Source organism: Sitophilus oryzae, unplaced genomic scaffold (genome assembly GCF_002938485.1).
Source record: "Sitophilus oryzae breed Bouriz unplaced genomic scaffold, Soryzae_2.0 scaffold_1177_pilon_pilon, whole genome shotgun sequence".
Lineage (NCBI taxonomy): Eukaryota > Metazoa > Arthropoda > Insecta > Coleoptera > Curculionidae > Sitophilus > Sitophilus oryzae.
In genome coordinates this window covers 2,863,129-2,883,960 of record NW_022145812.1, presented here as the reverse complement: position 1 = coordinate 2,883,960, position 20,832 = coordinate 2,863,129, and the positions used below count along the sequence as shown (strand labels likewise).

The following is a 20,832-nucleotide window of genomic DNA, read 5'->3' as shown; positions in this document are numbered from 1 at the left end:
TAATGATTTTTAAAATATATAGATGGTTTCTTATTCCATTGTATTTGATTTTTAAATTATTAAATACTAACAATATCAAAAGCTAAGTTATTTGGAAAAATAAAAATGAAATGAACAATTTTGTGCATTTTGAAAACTTGCATCTGCAATCGAAACGACTCCTCCATTGGCAGGTAAATTTACTTTCTGATGAGGTGGAGTAAATGCGAACGATGATGTACTTGGTAATACATCCGTGGAAGTGGTCGCGATTTTCTTTTCCCCCATTAGCAGTTTGCAAACTTTCTTCTTTTTCTCAATAGATTCTTCTATGTAACCTTCGGCCACTGTGGACGACCTAAATAATTATTGTTGTTTAGAACAAGATCGGAAAATATTAAAATTTTTACCTCCAACCTCCTAGGCGTTTCAGCGATGTAAAATCCACATCTGCATCTGCAGCAAGAGTAGCAGAACTACGTCGGAAACAATGACCTGTATATTCGTTTGGGTTCGACAACTTTAAAAATGCTGCTACAATCGATGGCATCTTCCCAAATGAATGAATGCCGACTCGTTGCACGGTGCATTTTCCTTTACGATAAGAGATGAAGACATAATCATGTGGTACATTTTTTGGCCTAAGACAAGCATATTTTCTATACAACTCAACTGGATTGACAACGTTCCCTTCGTTCACCACCGGAAACACTCTTTTGATATTAGTTTTTGTATCCGCAAGGGTAACTAAAAGGCAGCTGTTGTCTTTTTCTATGATGTCTTGCACTCGTAGAGAGTACAATTCTTCTCTTCTACATGCTCCACAAAGGCCAATGACAAGAGCTACCTAAAAATCAAATACAATGGAATAAGAAACCATCTATATATTTTAAAATCATTATCGCAAACTTACCTTTAGTAAGTAAATAAGTTTCATCACTAGCCGTGGCCAAAAAAAAAATCACCGATCTTTTTTGGACAAAACCTTAGACTTTTAGGCTCGTAACCAACCGAATTCCTCTTCAAAAAAGCAATAAGTTTTGGAAATTTGTCAATATAAATATCTTCTTTAACACTTAACACTGCTCTCAGCATGGAATATTTCGACCAAATTGACGATGGTTTGAATGTTTGTGACTGTAATTTAAGAATATTTTAATTTAAAAGCCTCTTTTAAATAGGTACCTAGGTACTTACTTTTCGTGGAAATAATTTAGCAATACATCTTCATTTACAACGAATACGCCATTTTTGTCTTTCCATTCATTAAAAAAACATCATATTCTTTCTGGTAAATGGCACGAGACTTCACAGGAAGTAAATCCAACACGATTTCTTTGGCCTTATTAGCAATATGTTCGGGATTTTGGAACATTTTAAAATTGTTGATGAATTTGTGTGATTTTGTGACAAATTTCGAATGACATGTCAAAATGCGATGAAATAAACAAACTCGTTACTAAGATATGAATTTATAAGCCAACTTTTTCAAACATTATAATTTCAAATATGGAAAATTTGCAAATATGCGTTCTAAAAAAACTGTAAAAAGCGTATGACAAAATAGTGTAAACACGTACCTAAATTATGTTTTTTAGGACTCATCTACTATTTCGGACTCGGCTAACGCCTCGTCCGCAAACAGTAATGATTCGTCCTAAAAAACATCATTTTAGGTACTAGTTACATAAATAGCTATTTTAGGTTCACTGGGGTAACCACCCTTTGAGACCCGAGTTTTTAGAGTCTACATACTTTTTATATAGTGCTACTGGAGATCCTTACTATTTAGAAGTAGGGAAAAATGTACTGAAAAGCCTGCAGAAATATGCCAGAGTATCCTGTGGATATGCAGCAGTTAATGATGTCAGAACGGGTATAACACAACTAAATACTATAAGAATAGATTTTTGATTTTATATTAATTTAGGTAAACAAGAAGACAGAATGGATTCTTTTGTCCTCTCCGAAACTTTAAAATACCTATATCTGCTCTTTGCTGACAAAGAGGAGGTCCCCTTAAATTTAGATGAGTTTATTTTCACTACCGAAGGACATTTGTTTCCTTTAACTTTATCAGGCCGTGGAGTCAATTTCACCAAAGTTACTTCAGGTACCTATTTTGTTAACGAATTTACAAGGTGCACCAAAAACTGCATCAACTGGAAGAGATATTATTAATTGAAAAAAGTTTATAGGAAATTTCTTCATCATACCCAATAACAAAAAAAATTATCATATTTGTTATGCACTGTCATGGCGGCAAATTATAGAAATCTTTACATAAGCAGAAAATGGGATTACATGACAAAATATTGAGTAGGACCGAAGTGAAAAAACGTTTAGAATTTGATATACATCTTTGTACCAAGTTTCATAAATATACAGAGACATTCAAAAACTCAAAAATCATATTTTATGTTTTGAATGATTGTCAAAAATCGTATTTTTTTTCACCACAATTAAATAAAACAAAATAGAACCAACAAGAATAATTTCTAATACAATATTTTCTCTTTATTGTTATGTAAATAATCATAAAATATAAAAAAAATAAGTTTAAGATGCCATACCTGTTGCAGTGGCTTATAGGAAAGAAAAATTTCTACTTAATATTACATTAGACGTTGTATTGGTAGATTTGGCGTTGTTTTACACAGGGTTGCCAACTCTGGCAGTTAACCAGCTAGATTCGTATATAAAAACCGCTAGAAGCGATATTGAAACTGAAATTTTGCCGTGTTGCCTATTTTTGTATATTTTGGTAAGGCACTCATCACGTGATCAGATGGATTTAATGCGACTTCGAAGATTCTAGGCTATTCTAGGCCTAGGTCCTTTAAGAAATATGATAATTACGTGCTTATGGGTGCAAATTTTGAAAAAAAAATTGTTATGTCAATATTACTTATTTATTATTAAAAAAATTAAACTGAAAAAAACGAAAGTTGGCAATACTGGTTTTACGTCACCTTGACTAAAGAAAATCTAATTTTTCTGCAGAAATAATCGTAAAGTTATATTTTTTGAAAGCTCGTGTTTATGAAACTTTGTACATAACATACAAATCAAATTTTGAAGAGATTTTTTGATACTTGGTCACCTAACCCGACTTTTGCAAATGCAAATATGAGTTTTGTAATTCGCTACCATAACAAATATTGTAAGACATGTCAAAATATATTTTTCTGTTATAGTACATACTAAGTAACTCATTTCAACATTTCTTTTTCAATATCTCAAAAAAATACTCATTTTTTGGTGCAATTTTTAGTGCACCCTGTATATATTCTGTTGTATTTATATAAATCTCTTCAGATATGGAAATAGAGAATTCTGAATTTGCCATGTCTTGTCCAAACACTTTATCACTATTTCCGGATGCTGTTAGAAAACCACTTAAGCATATGGTGGATGGTATGTGTCCAAGAAGATCAATTAAAAGGAGGTATTTATTTTTTATTCAGTCTTTCCTCTTTTTCCTATTTTAACATTTATAGGTTTTTATACCTTATATTACAGAATACCTTAACCCCACAGTAAGCGTCGTTTCCTTTGAAGTATGTAACTAAAATTGTTTGATCTTAAGGTCGGTCACATACCATACCGTCGGCTTTATGACGAAAAGGCGTATCTCGATTTTTGCTACTTTTCAGGAGAGCAATTTAAAGAAAATCACTTACTTTATTTGGCCAATAAATGTAAAATCTTTAATTTTTTAATAGTGTTTTTGTATTAACACTTAAACGGAGACATTCAGGAAACGTTCTGAAGATAAATTGAGCGTAAATTCTAATAAATAATTTATTTTTAGTTGTTTAATAGAGATAGGCCTTTTTGTTATAATAATAAATTTATTTCCGAACGAATTGTATACATACGCCCATGTAAAATAAATTTAAAAATGATGATAAAATCAAAACACGTTACACTTACTTCACATAAGGAAAAAAAAATAAATAAATATAAAAATAAAAATACATACATATACAAGAAAAAATTTGAAAATAACCAAAAAATCAGAAATAAATATATTTAAATGCTTTTATTCGCGTTGGATTAGATCAACTGAAAAACAAAGACAATTTTCATTCCATAAGCAAAGACAATAATAAATTAAAATACTCTTATCTAGCTTATTTTAATAATATTGTTTTTTATACAAAAATACATTTTTTTAACTAATATATTTTTAGTAATTATTTAGTCCATTTAATAAAAAACCAAATTAAACAAAAACAAAACATGTTTCTTCATTCGTGCCTTTTTGATACAAATAACTGTGGAGTAACAGTTTCCGTTTTTTCTGTTCAGTGATAACAAATTCGACTTCCATTCTACGTGTTTATTGTTTATGCTGGATGATGATCGGCACAATGAATAAAATTTTCCAAAAATTGGCAGGGATGACAATGCCAATGACCTCGCCTGACAATGATAATGAATTGAAAATTCTTTTATTTTTCGGGCAAGTTTTTGGTTTGCTAAAATGTTCTTAGGGAAATTATGATTTCGGGAAATTTTCCATTAGGGCTATTTTCGTTTTCGTTGCTTTCGTTCAATTTTCCTTCAGCCATTTATTCTCGGACAATCTTTTGGATACCCAATACAGCTATGTGCAGAGTCTAGCTCATTCTAACAATGGTTTTTGGCAAAAAAGCAGACTCAAAATCACACTGTAAAAGAGAGCTGCTGCCATGATAGAAGTTTTATTTTGTCCCAAGCAACAATCAGAAAATAATTAGGCAGAATGAATGGTGTGATTTTCTCTCGCATGCATTTTTATAACTTAAAACAAAAGGACCTATCTCAAACTCCATATTTCTTGTAGTACAACAATTAGAATAACAATTGATATAACAAAGAGCCCTATCTCAACATACGTCTCTTCGTCATAACGAAGAATTGTAATATTTGAGATGGGGCAAATTTTTAAACGAATATAAAATGAAAAAGGTACAATATTGAGATGCGCAAATTCGCTATGTTAAAATATGAGCCATTGGGCACGTCATGACGTTGATATCTCAAAATCGCCAAAAATCGAGTTACGCCTTTTCGTCATAAAGCCGACGATACGATCAAAAAAAGCGGCGTCAGTAGAACTCGAAATGAAAATCGCTACCATTTTATATGTAAAATTATATGGAGAATGGCATTGTTTGTGATTTCCAAGCCAATCTGGCGCCTTATTTTTTGTTCATACGTTATTTTTACAATTAAACTCACTTATACAGGGTGGTCCGAATTGTATTCCGGAAACTTCGGCGACATATTCTGCAAATAAAAATAAGTAAAAAAGTTCGTATAAATGTATGTCCTAAAATGCCTAGTTTTGGAGATACAGGGTGTAGAAGTTTCATTTTTATTTCGATTTTTTCGAAATAATTTCTTTTTCCAAAAAAATAGTTTCTGATAGTTTTTTGACATGGGAAATTTGATTTTGATGTCAATATGACTCCTACTTATAGAGGGCGCCACCTACATATTTTGTAACTGGTTTGAACAGTAATAGCTTTTCGTATGTACCTGTATAAAACTACTGAGTAAAAAAATATACATTTACGACGTTTTTTACGTAAAAAAGGTCTCTTAGTAAAAATCGCTACGAGTAATGGTTCTCGCGATATTTGGAATCGAAATTTTCAATACCTGTCATCATTGACATAAATTAAACATGTTGACTAAATAGTTATTTGACTGAAATCATAAATTTGAAATATTTTTGTATCAAAACTGTTTTATCAACATTTTTTCGCAGAAACAATTATGATTAATTTAAAGAAACTAAAATTTTACGAATTTATTTTTTCAGTCAAATAAGTATCTACTCAACGTGTTTATTTTTTGTCAATAATGACATGTATTGACTATTTTCATTTTAAATATCTTGAGAACGGTTGCTCGTAGCGATTTTTGCCAAGAGACATTTTTTACGTAAAAAATCACGAAAATGTATATTTTTTAACTCGGTAGTTTTATTAAGGTACGGACGCAAAGTTATTACTCTTTAAAACAGTTGAAACATATATAGGTGGCGCCCCCTACAAATAGGAGTCATATTGACATCAAAATCAAATTTTTCATGTTAAAAAACCTCCAGACACAAATTTTTATCCAAATATTGATGTCACTTCAAAAATTATTTGGAAAAAATCTAAATAAAAATGAAATTTCCACACCCTGTATCTCCGAAACTAAGCCTTTTAGGACATACATTTATACAAACTTTTTTACTTATTTTTATCTACAGAATATGCTGCCGAAGTTTCCGGAATACGGTTCGGACCACCCTGTATATTGAAGAAATTGTCTAGAATTTTATTGAAAGATTTTTTTAAATACACTGAGAAAAATTATGTCCCCATATAGCTGTTTTTTTTTATTACTGTAGCTTTTTATTGCGACGAATAAAATCAATTAAAATTTGGAAATAAATAGGAAATATAGGAAAAAAATCTTTAAAGAAACTTTACAAATTCAATAAGTAAAAGTGTAAATATTTTTCATATATAAAAAAATATTACTAAAGCCACAAAAAGTATCATTTTTACTCCTAATACAACAATATACTATTAATATAAACTTTTTAACTCAGATTGACAGCTAGCGAGTTTTCTGCTGCTAATGTCAACCACTTAAAGATACTGAAGGAAATGGGCATAAATATCATAGCTTTACGTGATGGAAGAGTGCAATTACTACATACTCCCACAATGGTAAGATTTTTTTTCAAGTTTTCACTTAAAATTATAACTCATAGCATATTTTATATCAGTGGTATGAGCTTAGAATATTTGAAATTTTATATATCTTTAAGAAGTTAAACATAATATCTTTATATAGGCAGAAACTGGATGAGTTTCCAGTATACCATGATATAAAGAAAACAAGGTATGATATTGCGCAGGTTGGTCACTACGTCACAGGTGATTCGGCACCATTGGTCGGTACGCTCCGCGCGCCAATTTGAAATCGTCATACTTATGACACATAATAGCTTCTATGTCCCACTAGTTAACTTGCATACCCAACAATGTTGCAGTTTGTTGTCCCTTAATTTCGCAGTTCTGCACGCGCATATACGATAATCGTTCGAGTATTTCGCGTGCAATCTAAACAAAAAAAATACCCTAGAGACTAACCAAAGCAATCAAAACACGCCTACGTATTTTGATTTCTATTACCAACAACTGTAAATAAATAAAAAAATAAAATCAGCTGTAAAAAAAAAAGAAAAAAGTTTGGTTTGGTTTGGGTTAAATTAAAATATTTGGGTTAATAATTAAAATACAGACCACGGAAATAATGTGACCAGGGCTAGTATACCGAGTGGTGCATCGTCGTTGGAAACATAGGAAATCCCATGCAAATTTTGAACTGCCCAAATATTGGCTCCCCTATTGATTTTATAGCAAAGTCGCAAATAGATTTTTTAAAGGTGTACGTTAGGTACACACATGCCAAATTTGAGCAATTTTAGACAAGCCGATTTTGAGTAATTTGAGAAAAACTGCATCTATTTTTAAATTAAAACTGAACAGGTAACAATCAAACATCAGTCAAAAACCGACATACCTTAAGTTGTCAACGTCATTTTCAAACGTAATTTAATTTTTTTATTGTGCCCGATGGCGTAGAGGTATAGGCTCTCGTCTACCAATCTCAAGGTTGTGGGTTCGAATCCTACACCCGGCATTTCATCAGCCGACTTTTTTTATTAAAATAAAAAATAGTCTGGGTGCCTAGGTCGACTCAGCCTTATATGAGTACTTGGGATTCACAATCCTGAGGTAATAATAGGCGGTTGAAGCGTAGTGCTAGCCACATTATCTTCCTTGTATACCGAACGGCTCTAGCATGGCAAGCTGTACCTTGCTACTCCCAAGGCGTTAAACGCTATATACGGGAGTTATTATTACAACTAATATTACTACAACTTAATTTTAATAAAATTTTAATATTTAGTACTTAAATTAAATTACTCTTCACTAAATCTAAGGTATGTCAGTTTTTGCGTGGTATTTGATTGTTACCTGTTGTGTTTTAATATAAAAATAAATTACCCAAAATCGACTGGTCCAAAATTGTTGAAATTTGGCATGCGTATTTACCGTACATAAACCTTTAAAATAGACAGTTAAAGCAAGATACAATACGTATACGTTTCTCTCGACACGTAACGCAGAAACCTACGTTACGTCTACCGTTGCTTTGTCGTGTAAACAAGAGTTAAAGCAAATATTTTGACGTGCGTAACGCATATGGTACATTTGCAATTCTAAATTATTTTGTGAAACAATTTATTTAATTTTAAAACCGAAAATGGATATCTATTATTTCATTGATTCCACATTATATTTATAATAGTAATATCGAAAAATGAAGAAAATTATAAATGTAAATTATTTTATTACAGAAAGTAGTCCTTACAACTTAAAATGCGCTTAGTAATAAAAAATATTGCCAGTTGTGGAAACGAGTTGTTTGTGAATTTGTACGTTCGGCATCATTCGGGTGAAAATCGAAATTCCTTCGGCTCGATACGTTTGCGTCTTGTACGTACGTCAAGGCACGTAAAGATACGTATTACGTATCTGTAAACGCATGTGAATTTCTCACTGCGCAAGCGTACATGTCAAACGATACGTTTATGTCTACGTCTTTGGCCGTGCTTTAACTGTCTAATATCTATCTATGACTTTGCCACAAATTACCTATAACACATGCGAAAGAAAGCGACTGCATCGGAAACCGCTCGGCAAACCCGACACGCCTATTGAGTGGTGTAAATACACCAGTCGTTTAGTCCGGAAACCTATGCTGTGTGGTATTCGCTTGCTGGAATGACATAGTGCGTGGTTATATGTTTCTTTTTAAAAACGCGTGTAGGATTTTTTGTTGAACTTTTTGAACTGTTATTTCTAAGTTTTGGTAATTTGTATATCTTATTTAAAATGGGATGCAAATGTTTATTTATAAGGAAAGATATTTATAGTACAAAAATTAATTTATTTAACAAAATTTAATTAAAAATGTGACAAAATTGTTACCTTTTCTATTGGTTTTATCGGACTTTTTCGACTATATAAATATTTATTTGTAAACTTTATTCATCAAATATTTTCAATCTAATAAATCATTTAATGATGTAAATAAGAGGAAATTTCTCACATGGGTGGTCAAATTTTATAGTTTTCATTATATCAAACAGCCTCTGAGAAAAGATTTCAACTCAAAATGCCTTTAATTATGTTTGACTACATCATTAAAAAGGGTCTTCAAATACATCAATGTGATATTTGTCTAAAATTTGCAAAAGAATCCGAATCTCTGGATAACTCGAAATTATTTACCCATTTAAAAGCCTTTGATCATGAAAGTGGAAAAATTTGTTCATTTTTTTTTGACGGGCTGGAAAAATTATTTATATTAAATTTTGATGAGTTTTGCACTGAATAAAACATTCAGAGGCTGTTTGATATAATGAAAACTATAGAATTTGACCACCCATGTGAGAAATTTCCTCTTATTTACATCATTAAATTATTTATTAGATTGAAAATATTTTATGCATTAAAGTTAGTACAAAAAATAAAGATTTATACAGTCGAAAAAAGTCCGATAGAACCAATAGAAATGTAACTATTTTGTCACGTCTTTAATTAAATTTTGTTAAATAAATTATTTTTTAAACTATAAATATCTTTTTTTTTCCTAATCTCCTACGAGCTGATATAATATGACGAGCAATCTATTAAATTACTGTGAGATTATACAGAAAAGTCCACAGACTTCGAGACATAGGAAAATCAAGTCCAGTTAGCGTGTGTCCAAATTTTGACAAGTTTTCAAAAATTACAGTTTTGTTTAGACTGACATTTAATTTCGCCTGACTTCTCGGTGAATGATTTTATGGGAGTACATACAATCTAAAATTTACGGCCATGAAGAAATTAAAAACTTGGAGCAGTTAAGACAGAAAATATTTAATGCCTTTGACACTGTCACCCCTGATATGTTATCCAATGTGTGGAGGGGATTTTATGATCATTTGGGTTATTGTTTAATGCAAGAGGGAGGCACTTTTGAACAATTTTTGTAATTTTTTAAATTTCATTATCCTGTTTTTTTACCGTTTACCCATTACCTACCTTGACGGACATGGGAAAACGGAGGTCCTTTTCAGGACCGCAAATATTCTGATTGAGAAAATTGGTAACTTTTTTTTGGATTAAAAAACAAAAGTTGTTAATATAATATCAATTTAAAAGGGTTTTAGTAGTTTTAATACACACTATGATATAAAATTTATTATTATTATAATGTACATTATTAATACTATTGTTCATTCGAAATGGCATTAAGGCCCAATTGCAACAATGATTTAAATTTTTCTTAAAGATAAGTAGAGCTTAGAATGAGCTGTATTTATATTTACTTTAATATTCACCTTAAATGCACTTAAAGGTGACTGATACAATTTTTGAATTTGAATTGTTTTTAATGATACTAACAATTTTAGTGCAATTTTTAATAAAATTTATTTAATATTAATAGAAATCCAAGAGATTTGAAACCTCTTTTAGCGATTTATAACATTCTCAAATGAATTACAGGTGCCCTTATTTTCTATGAAAAATCACACAGCTTTTTTCATAGTCGCTGCAGTTGCTATAGCTATAAAAAACTAAGTTTTTAAGGTGTGAAAATTGCGACACACGCTAAATGGACTTGATTTTTCGTATGTCTCGAAGTCTGTGGACCTTTTTGTATGCCTCGATAACATATTGGTGCAGATTATTTTCACCCAAACAAATAATAACCCAAACTATACATTGATGCGGATTGTCTATGAACTCTTTCTGAAGGTCACAGAAACCTGAACGCGTAATTCGGTGTTCTTTCGCATCTGTTATAGGTAATTTGTGACTTTGCTGTAAAATCAATAGGGGAGCCAATATTTGAACACTTCAAAATTTGCATGGGATTTCCTATGTTTCCAACGATGATGCACCACCCGGTATGTTGACTGGCATTATTTGTTATTATTAGGCACGATCGGCCGCGGATGCGGAGGAAGGATTGATTTTTATGCAGGAAATGGCTGAATTTTCGAAGATACAAGCGCAGCAACCAGAACCGATACCGCAAGCGGTCTTGTTTCCATTCAAAGATGACGCAAGCGGCGAAACAAAAATAGTTACAGTTCAAGTCGGTCCTGCTCAGTTTGGAGAGATTCTAAAAGGTAAGGTAGTTATATTATACAAGAAAAATGTATAATTAGATAATTCTAAGTGAATTTCATAATTGATTGGTTTGCAACGTGTAATATATATTATACAGTGAAAAGTTATTCTCTTATTTCTCCCGATTTTCGACTGAGATCTAACGCAAGTGCACAAATAACTTTTTTACTGTCTTTTTTCTGGAATTCGCAATAATTTCACTGTTAGTCTGACACAATATCCTTTCTAGATTTACTACCTCTAAACAAAACCAGTTGTAGAATACATTTGAAATAATGTAAAATATAGACTCAGAAAAGCCCAACAAATCCGCAAATACCGGGTGCGTCTCAAAAGTGGCTCACCCCTATAACTTTTTTATTTTTTTAGTTAAATAAACGAGATTTGGTATGTTAGTATATGACATAAATTAGGATTGATTGACGTAGTCAATTGTTTTTGGTCACTTCCTGTTTCACCGGAAATGATTACAACTTTTGATTTTTAAATGGTACCCTGGGTATTTTTTTACTTTATTCGATAGAAAATGACACTCTGAATAGAATGACATATCATATGTCAATTTTTGACATTCTCGCTTAATAAAAAATCGTATTTTAAAATTCAATCTAGAGTGCCATGGCTATGTTAAAAACACTAATTCTTAATCAAGAAGCCTTGGAAAAATATATTTGATCGTCTAATGTTTTTAGTATCTTGTCCTGGCCAGTTAGAAAATGCTCAAATCGTATTTTTATTCATATCTTAATTTTTTCAAATGGAACGAGGGTGGCTCATTAGCATATTTGAAAAAAGCATTTTTTTACGAATAATTTGATACCACACACTTGGTATTTCGAGTCAAATTTTCGTTGCGAACCGCAAGTTATAATTTCAAATAAACCATATGCGAAAATGTCAAAAGTTGACGTATGATGTGTCATTCTATTCAGAGCGTTATTTTCTATCGAATAAAGTAAAAAAATTGGCGCCGGGAGGCACGTATAGCCGCCCATACCGCTTTTTTTTATCTCAAAAACTGCGACTTTGACAGATTTTGATGTTATTACAAATTTTGTTGCAAATATTATTCCTAATAGTACGAGAGCTAGCAACGTCGGGAAAACAAGTATGTTAAGACGTCTGGCTCTTTGATATATCTTTTATTATGCTCTCTGGAACAGCGTGCACGCCGTCTGGCTGCTGATACACGTTGCGTTCACTACTGCGCATTCAAAGCAGATCCTCTATTTTTTTACTTAGCGGTTTAAATTCCAGTATTGAATAAAAACCGAGCAAGTCTCCATTAGCTCGGCGCGTAGAGCTTTCGCCTACGAAGCGAAGGTCAGTTGTTCGATACTGGCTGGGGGTGCCACTTTTTTATTTTTTTTTTCGTTTATATTCTGATAGTAAAGTAACAAATATTTGCTGACACTAATATTAATAAAAATATTTAATTCAATTATAATTCAAATTAGATTGTAATGATTTAAACATAATGTCTAAAAATAAAACTAAAAATGTTGGCCGTAATTTTTTCTTGCCTCATTCATAAAAATATTTAATTCTTTTATAATTTCATTTTAAAGATTTAAACATAATATATAAAAATTAACATTTTAATGCTTTATTAACGTAATTTCTGCCTGTCTTTCTTCAAAATATTTTTACAGCTGTTGTTTATTATTTTAATAATCATTTTAATAATACTTTTTTTTAACAGATTGTTATCTAAAAGCTACACAAATTTATTTTCAGTTGAGTTTGTTAAGATAACGATGGAAAACAAAATTATCTGGTTAAATTAAATAAAATAAAATAGTAATACTTTTTAAACAATCAAATAAAAATGATTAATGTTAATATGTAGAAAATGCGCAAATCTATGGGTAGAATATTTAATTACATAAAAAACTAGCAAAGTATTGTGAAAAAAACGCATCATTGTATCTCCACTCATAAATGAGAAATCCCAAAAAACGCACGAAAATGAAAGACCCTGTACCCATGTGATGCGCAGTAGTGAACGCAACCAACCGGCGCGGCAGCCAGACCATCGTAAAGCTATCTAATAATTAATTACCACAATAATCCTTCAAAACAAATGAGAGTATCAAATTCTACTTATATACACTACGGATCATAAACCCATAAACGCCATCCGTTCTGGTGATAAAAAAACAAATATTTAATACTTTACTATCAGAATATAAACGAAAAAAAAAATAAAAAAAGTTGCACCCCCCGCCGGTATCGAACCACTGACCTTCGCTTCATAGGCGAAAGCTCTACGCTCCGAGTTAATGGAGACTTACTCGGTTCTTATTCAGTACTAGAATTTAAAGCGCTAAGTAAAAAATATAGGATCTTCTTTGGATGCGCAGTAGTGAACGCAACGTGTATCGGCTGCCAGATGGCCTGCACGCTGTTCCAGAGAGCATAATAAAAGATATATCAAAGAGCCAGACGTCTTAAAATACTTTCTCGAAAACGTTGCTAGCTCTTAGACTATAATCTAAATCATTCTATTCAGAGCGTTATTTTCTATCGAATAAAGTAAAAAAATTGGCGCAGGGAGGCACGTATAGCCGCCCATACCGCTTTTTTTTATCTCAAAAACTGCGACTTTGACAGATTTTGATGTTATTACAAATTTTGTTGCAAATATTATTCCTAATCTTAAATTGAAAACCGCATTTCGCTAGCTACTGTAATTTTGGAGTTTTTAAAATTTTTAACCCCCTCCCATACCCCCTTACCAACCCCCCAACCCCACCAAAAACTAATGGCCGGATTTTCGGGTGACACAGTATTTTTTGCCAAATTTGGTTAAAATCGGTTTAGCGGTTTTTGAGTTATCGTGTTACAGACGGACAGACAGACAGACACCATGAAAATATTTTGTATTTAGGTCATTTATGACCCAAATTATCCCTACCATACCTGTTGGTATGGTCGGCTAAAAATACCGAGGTTGTCATTTAAAAATCAAAAGTTGCAGCCATTTCCGGTGAAACAGGAAGTGACCGAAAGCAATTGAATACGTCAATCAATTCTAATTTATGTCATATATTAGCGTACCAAAAATCGTTTTTTTATCTGAAAAAATAAAAAAGTTATAGGGGGTGAGCCACTTTTGAGACGCACCCGGTATAACATATGCGGGACTAATTTTTAAATACACTGGACTGAAGCAACTTTCTAATTTATTGTCCAAAGACTGGAGATCAGACTCCATCCCCAGGATCAAAGAAATGTTGTCACGTTTTTCATATAAGAGTTGTGGCTTGCCTATATGATCTAGGGTTGCCTGTTATTTTAATTGAAATTTTTTTTTGGTGTATTTTGTCTGTCGAAATCGTCTCTTCACTCGCTAAACATATCACTTACCGGTTTTATTAAGAGAATTGGATAAACTTAGTTGTCTTCTTTCATGGATATTATAGATATTATCTGTTTCTGTATTATAATAATGTTACATAGTACCGTATGATCGAAAAAAAACAGAGACGTCCAGTTGGCTTCAAAATAAACATCGATGTCATTCCCAATATAATTTTACATATAAAATGACAGTGATATTCATTTCATAGCCATCGCTGACGCCGTTTTTTTTTTCGATCATGTTGTATATATTAAATGTCATATTTTTCATAATAATTTGATTACAGGTGATAAAATTATAAAGGCAACAGCTACAAAATTCACGCCTCTCAATGGGTGCGGTATTACAGAAGAATCAACTGGGGTTAAGGGAAATATAGCTATAATGGAACGAGGCGACTGCATGTTTATAGACAAGGTAATTATATTTATTGTGTTTATTCCATAAAATGTATAGGCTTGGTGCATTTGATTTGATTTCAAAAAATTCCGACCGCAGCGCTCTCTACGCAAGAAGTCAGAAATTTTCACTAAGTATTTTACGCCGTCCCGGTTACAGTTCATGTTGATCGCATTAAAATAATATTGAAATCGTGGCTTTGTCATAATATTTAAGTGTTTTAGTTTTTTGCTAGTGCAGTTATTTAAACTATAAAACTTTCAGGTACGAGGTTTGTGTGATGTAACGTTTTTTCGGGTAGTAAAAATTAAGTGAAAAAGAACTTGAACTGGGCGTCCGTTGTGTTCTGACAATTTCAAATGTTGATAAAATTGCCGAAAAAATGTTAACGCGTAAAGGAGGACGTAATTACGTGGTTGTTGATTAAATAACTCAACTTTCCCTCAACTTTCACAGCTTCTCAAACCGATTTGATGAACAGCAAAAATGGATTCAAGCATTTTCGACGAAACAAGTGAGTAAACAAAGTGCCCATTACATAATCAAAAAATTAAATTGACATACTATATATGAGAGGATAAAATTTAATTTGCAATATTAATAAAAATAAATCATTTTTTAATCAACTAGTGCTTAATTTTTTTATGCACACTACGAAATTACTAAGTACACTTATGCACAACGAAATAGCCCAAGTTATGTCCCCAGTTGCAAAACCAGGTGCGTAAAACTATGCTCACAACCATAGTTGAACTCATCTAAAAAGTTTTATTATATTCAATAATAAATTATAATACTAGTGACATTCTGAGGATATCAAAAAATATTTACTTTTTAATTTTTATTTAGAATTTTCGTAAATTATACTTCCTTCATATCTTCAAAAAAATCCCTTTATGGGTATTTCGCCACTGCACTGCAAGAAAATCTACAAAATAAAATAGTGACGAAATACCCATAAAAAAAAATATGTTTAAAAAAAAAAAAAAAATAATTTTTATATAAACTTTTTTTTTCGTAAACTCGCCATTTAAAGCCGCGGTCTTATTGTATATGGATTGCTTAAGGATATTTTCTATGCGGCAGCAAATTATGGAGACGCAATGGCCTATTTAACTCTTTCTTTAACCTAAAATAATTTAATAAAATTTATATATAGTCGTCAGGGCAGAGAAGAGATTTAATAGGGTTCGCAGTAATGATTTAAAACACTAATTTTTAGACAAGGATTTTTAATTAAATCATTGATTTCAGAAAAAATAATTTTATTAAAACTTTAATTTTTTTTTTTTTTTATTTGTAAAAGTTGTAAAAATATGTCCTAGAAAACTATAAAAAAATATTTCTATAAAGATATAATAGATAAGAAATTGAAAAGTAATTGGGTAATGTAAATGTTATAAACTATATAAAAATATCTATTCATCAATTTAAATGTTGGACCGATTTTTGAAGTAATTTCGTGTTAATCCATTAGACCGCTAAACGCGGGGATTTATTTTAAAATTTATGTATAAGTGTCAAAAATTCGCTGTTCGAATACATATCATTCGCAGTCTAGTACAGAACTAGATTCTTCTTCTTCTGATATAGAGACTATATCTTCATTCCCAAGAATCTATAATAATCGTTGTCAGGAAATATGTTGATTTTTTTTTAAATGGTTGGTATTTTTCCAAATTCTTACCGACATTTTGATCCTCAGTAAGTATTTTACACTTTGACATTAGATAATACTAATTTCATTCTCGACTTAAGAGTATTTCCGAACAATATATTTATTTATTAGGGAGTAAAATTATACTTTTTTTTGATGAATTATACTCCTTTGAAGGACCATCGTAAAGTTATTCCGACGTTACAAGGAAGCACAAAAAGTAATTTTTTTTTTTTTTTTTTTTTTATTTATTTTAAAACATTACAAATCATTTTTAATCAATTTCAAATATTGCAAATAATATATACAGTAATTAAGCAACAATTTGTACACCAAAGAATATACCTAGTTGTACACTCGTTGAATTTGACACTTAATATCAGTTTAATAATATATTTTTGTACTTTTGTGCTTAGGCGTAACAATGCTTTACTTTTATACCTAGGCGTTAAAATGACAAAAATTAATACTTTTGAGATGTTTAAAAACTTTGACTTGGAAAGGAGCGACTTTTTATGAAATATATTGGTGACCGATATGGAAAAATGACAAACGCACCCTAGATTTATTAATGTTATCGATAACGGATAGAGTTATAAAGATTTAGCCATTTACGATAGGACTTTAATTGGAAATAAGTCCTAGTCATTTGGAAATCCGATTTAAATATTGTTTTGGATTAAAATAAAAAAAATCTGATTTAAATAAAAAAAAATTGATTTAAACCAAATAAATCTGATTTTTTTAATTTTTTTAAAAAAATCATGATTTTTTCCAACCCTGGGATTTAATAAATAAAATAATGACAGAAAAATCAAAACATACGGCTGAATTAAAGGGAGATATTTTCCTTCAAATAATTTTATTGAAAACATACCCTGGTCATTCGACGTCATTGAATCTGATTCTAGATCTTTTTTTATATCAAAATCACAACAGTTAAAATTGCGACAATTGCTTTTTTTCAGAAAATAGTATTTATAAGTAGTGATGGGAAAAACCGATTAATTTCAATAATCGAGTACTCGAGTATCAAGCGATTGCAATAACCGAGTGATCACTCGAGCGAAATATCGCTCGTATTTAAAAATACGGTTTTTGTTCGTCGCATGTTGTGAGTACTCGTTAACGCCAAGCGCCAAGCAGTAAGCGGCGAGCGATTCGCTTGATCGCCTGATTTAGTTTATTTCGAAGCATTGTCGATGTAGGTCCTAAAATTTTGTCTCTCAGATACGCAACGGATAAATTATACCGGGTGCGTCTCAAAAGTGACTCACCCCTATAACTTTTTTTATTTTTTCAGATGAAACAACGAGATTTGGTATGTTAGTATATGACATAAATTAGGATTGATTGACATATTCAATTGTTTTCGGTCACTTCCGGCTCTACCTGAAATGACTGCAACTTTTGATTTTTAAAACGCACCCTCGGTATTTTTTACTTATTCGGTAGAAAATGACACTCTGAATAGAATGACATATCACATGTCAACTTATGATGATTTTCGCATATGGTTTATTTGAAATTGTAACATGCGTTTTATAACGACAACTTGACTCGAAGTACCAAGTGTGTGGTATCAAATTATTCGTAAAAATCTTTCGAAATATGCTACGATTCAATTTCTCATTCCATTTGAAAAATTGAGATTTGATCAAAAATACGATTTGAGACCTTTTAACCTGCCAGGGCAAGACACTAAATCATTAGACAATCAAATCTATTTTCCAAGGCCCCTTGGTTAAAATTAGTGTTTTTAACACAGCCATGGCACTCTAGATTGATAGTTAAAATACAATTTGTTTTAAGCGAATATGTCAAAAGTTGACATATGATACGTCATTCTATTTAGAATATTTCATCGAATAATGTAAAAAATACTGAGGGTGTCATTTTAAAATCAAAAATTGTAGTCATTTCCGGTTAAACAGGAAGGGACCAACAGCAATTGAATACGTCAATCAATCATAATTTATGTCATATACTAACATACCAAATCTCATTTTTTTTTCTAAAAAAATAAAAAAAAGGGGGTGAGCCACTTTTGAGACGCACCCGGTATATGCGGCGTAGTATAAATTTGCTACCTGCAATGTATGTAGAAAATTCTCTCGGCTTTTTATCGAGTAGGTCACATTAAAATTGGATTTCAACCAACCTAACCTAACCAAACCAAACCAAACCATCCCATCACTATTTATAAGTCATTACTTTAATTTATAATTAACTCAATTTCAACTGCTTGGAACTCGTGCAAATATAATTTTGACGTAGAAATATTTTACCTTTATACTCGTAACTTACAATAGAAGTTTTATAAGAACCTCTATAAGAAACAATTTTCGAAATGTCAAAATACCACGTGGCATCTTCTTTGCGTAAACAGCGGCACGCGGTAACTTTAGCGCATAATCTCTTCTAATGACCGTTTAACTGTCAAAGGAGTCAAAATAACGGCTCTTTTAATACCGCCTCATAGTCATATCTCTCGACTATTAAAAAAAACAGAACACTTAAATTACGTAGACTTGTTAAGATAAATTACTTAGATTTGTCTTCAATTTAATGTAATTCTAGGTTCGAAGAGCTCAAAAACAAGGAGCCGTGGCGGCTATCGTAATAGACAACGTACCAGGTAGTAATCCATCAAGCTCTCCCATGTTCTCCATGTCGGGCGACGGTACCGAAGACGTAAAAATTCCGGCAGTATTTATGTTCAACCAGGATGCCATAAAATTGCTGAAAGCTTTAGAAGCGACCCCATCGATGGAAGTAATTATTAGAGAACTGAAAAGTTCGGAATCTAATCTGGCAAACGACGAGGAGAGTATGTTTAATAGATTGAAGGTATTTATTTACTTTACTGTAGCCAAATATATTATAAGAATATATTGCTATGGTAATCGCAAAACATTTTCCGATGCACGTCATCAATCATATCGACATCGACATTAAAGTCTATACACCTGACTAAATGAAATTTTGGCAAAAATGTTTAAATTTGTTGTATAATTTAAGATACCGAACAGCTCTTCATTTTACTTTATAGAGCAAATGATTGTAACAGGTATTTTATTTAGATTAAAGCTGCAAAAATTAGTTTAAACCCTTTGAATAAGAAGACTAAGGAAGGAGCATAATGCTATCCATGTATTCATGCATGGTGGGCGGAAAAGGCACCATAAAAGCTCTCTAGGGTGGGGATCCTTGACAGTTCTGTTTGACGATTCATTTGACACATTTGAATTTGATTTGAAATTTTGTGGATTTGTCAGTCTTTATGGAGCTTATTTTATGTTATTTATTATTTATTCTACTACTGATAGTTGTATAAAGGTAGTAAATCTAGATGGAAATTGTGGCAGAACTTAAAGCCTTAGTAGATCTCGGCAAAAATTGAGTGAAATAATGGAACAACTTTTCGCTAGTAAGTGACTATATAATATACATACGTGTAGTAAACCGATCATTTATGAAATTCACTTAAATTAACTAAATTATATATTTTTCTTGCATTTTAGCTTTTATTTATTACTTGTCAAAGATTAGATGTCAAAGAATTTAGATACGTTAATTTGACTTACCTGCTTCAGTAGCGTATCGGATGTTTGTGTTAATAAATACTTATTATAACTTATCTATTTTTATTAGAATTATATATTTTTATAACAATTTTAATAACTACCAACATTTATTCACAACGTAAAATAAAACAACAAATTATTGAGTCTACTCCACGTCTACCCTACATCATAGTTTTACATTTTTTAAATAGAATTAGAACGACACTGCTAAACCGGAATTTAAGTCGGCCATATTTGAGGCCCATCGCGGTGTACCTAAGATTTTTGATATGCTCCTTCCTTAGTCTTCTTATTCAAAGTTTAAACCGAATTTTATTATCGCTATGTTGGTCACATTGCGCCATGTTCAGCAATGTTGTCCTTTATTATTTGACAATTATCCTAATGTCAGTCATTATTTTGTATAATATTGAGTTGTTGTTGAATCTTTGTGAACAATTCTCGTTTTTTTGCCTATTTTCGTAGTCTTTTTTTAAAAATTACACTTTTAAACACAAACAGTTCTTTTAAGAAGTAAATTCTCGAGTTTTTATATTGCATTTCTTGAAATTGTGTGTTGAAAATATGCCGAAGCATTTATACAGTCGAAGCAAAGAG

General features: G+C 31.4%; 1 protein-coding gene across 1 annotated transcript in view; it reads left to right on the top strand.

Annotated features, from left to right (window-relative positions):
* Positions 1–20,832, top strand: part of LOC115890123 (ER degradation-enhancing alpha-mannosidase-like protein 3) — a 30,584-nt gene that overhangs the window by 2,628 nt on the left and 7,124 nt on the right. The window contains 6 exon segments of the mRNA XM_030910277.1: positions 1,910–2,092; positions 3,298–3,427; positions 6,578–6,698; positions 11,035–11,227; positions 14,879–15,009; positions 19,229–19,498. Of these exon segments, the coding sequence (XP_030766137.1) occupies positions 1,910–2,092; positions 3,298–3,427; positions 6,578–6,698; positions 11,035–11,227; positions 14,879–15,009; positions 19,229–19,498 (1,028 nt within the window).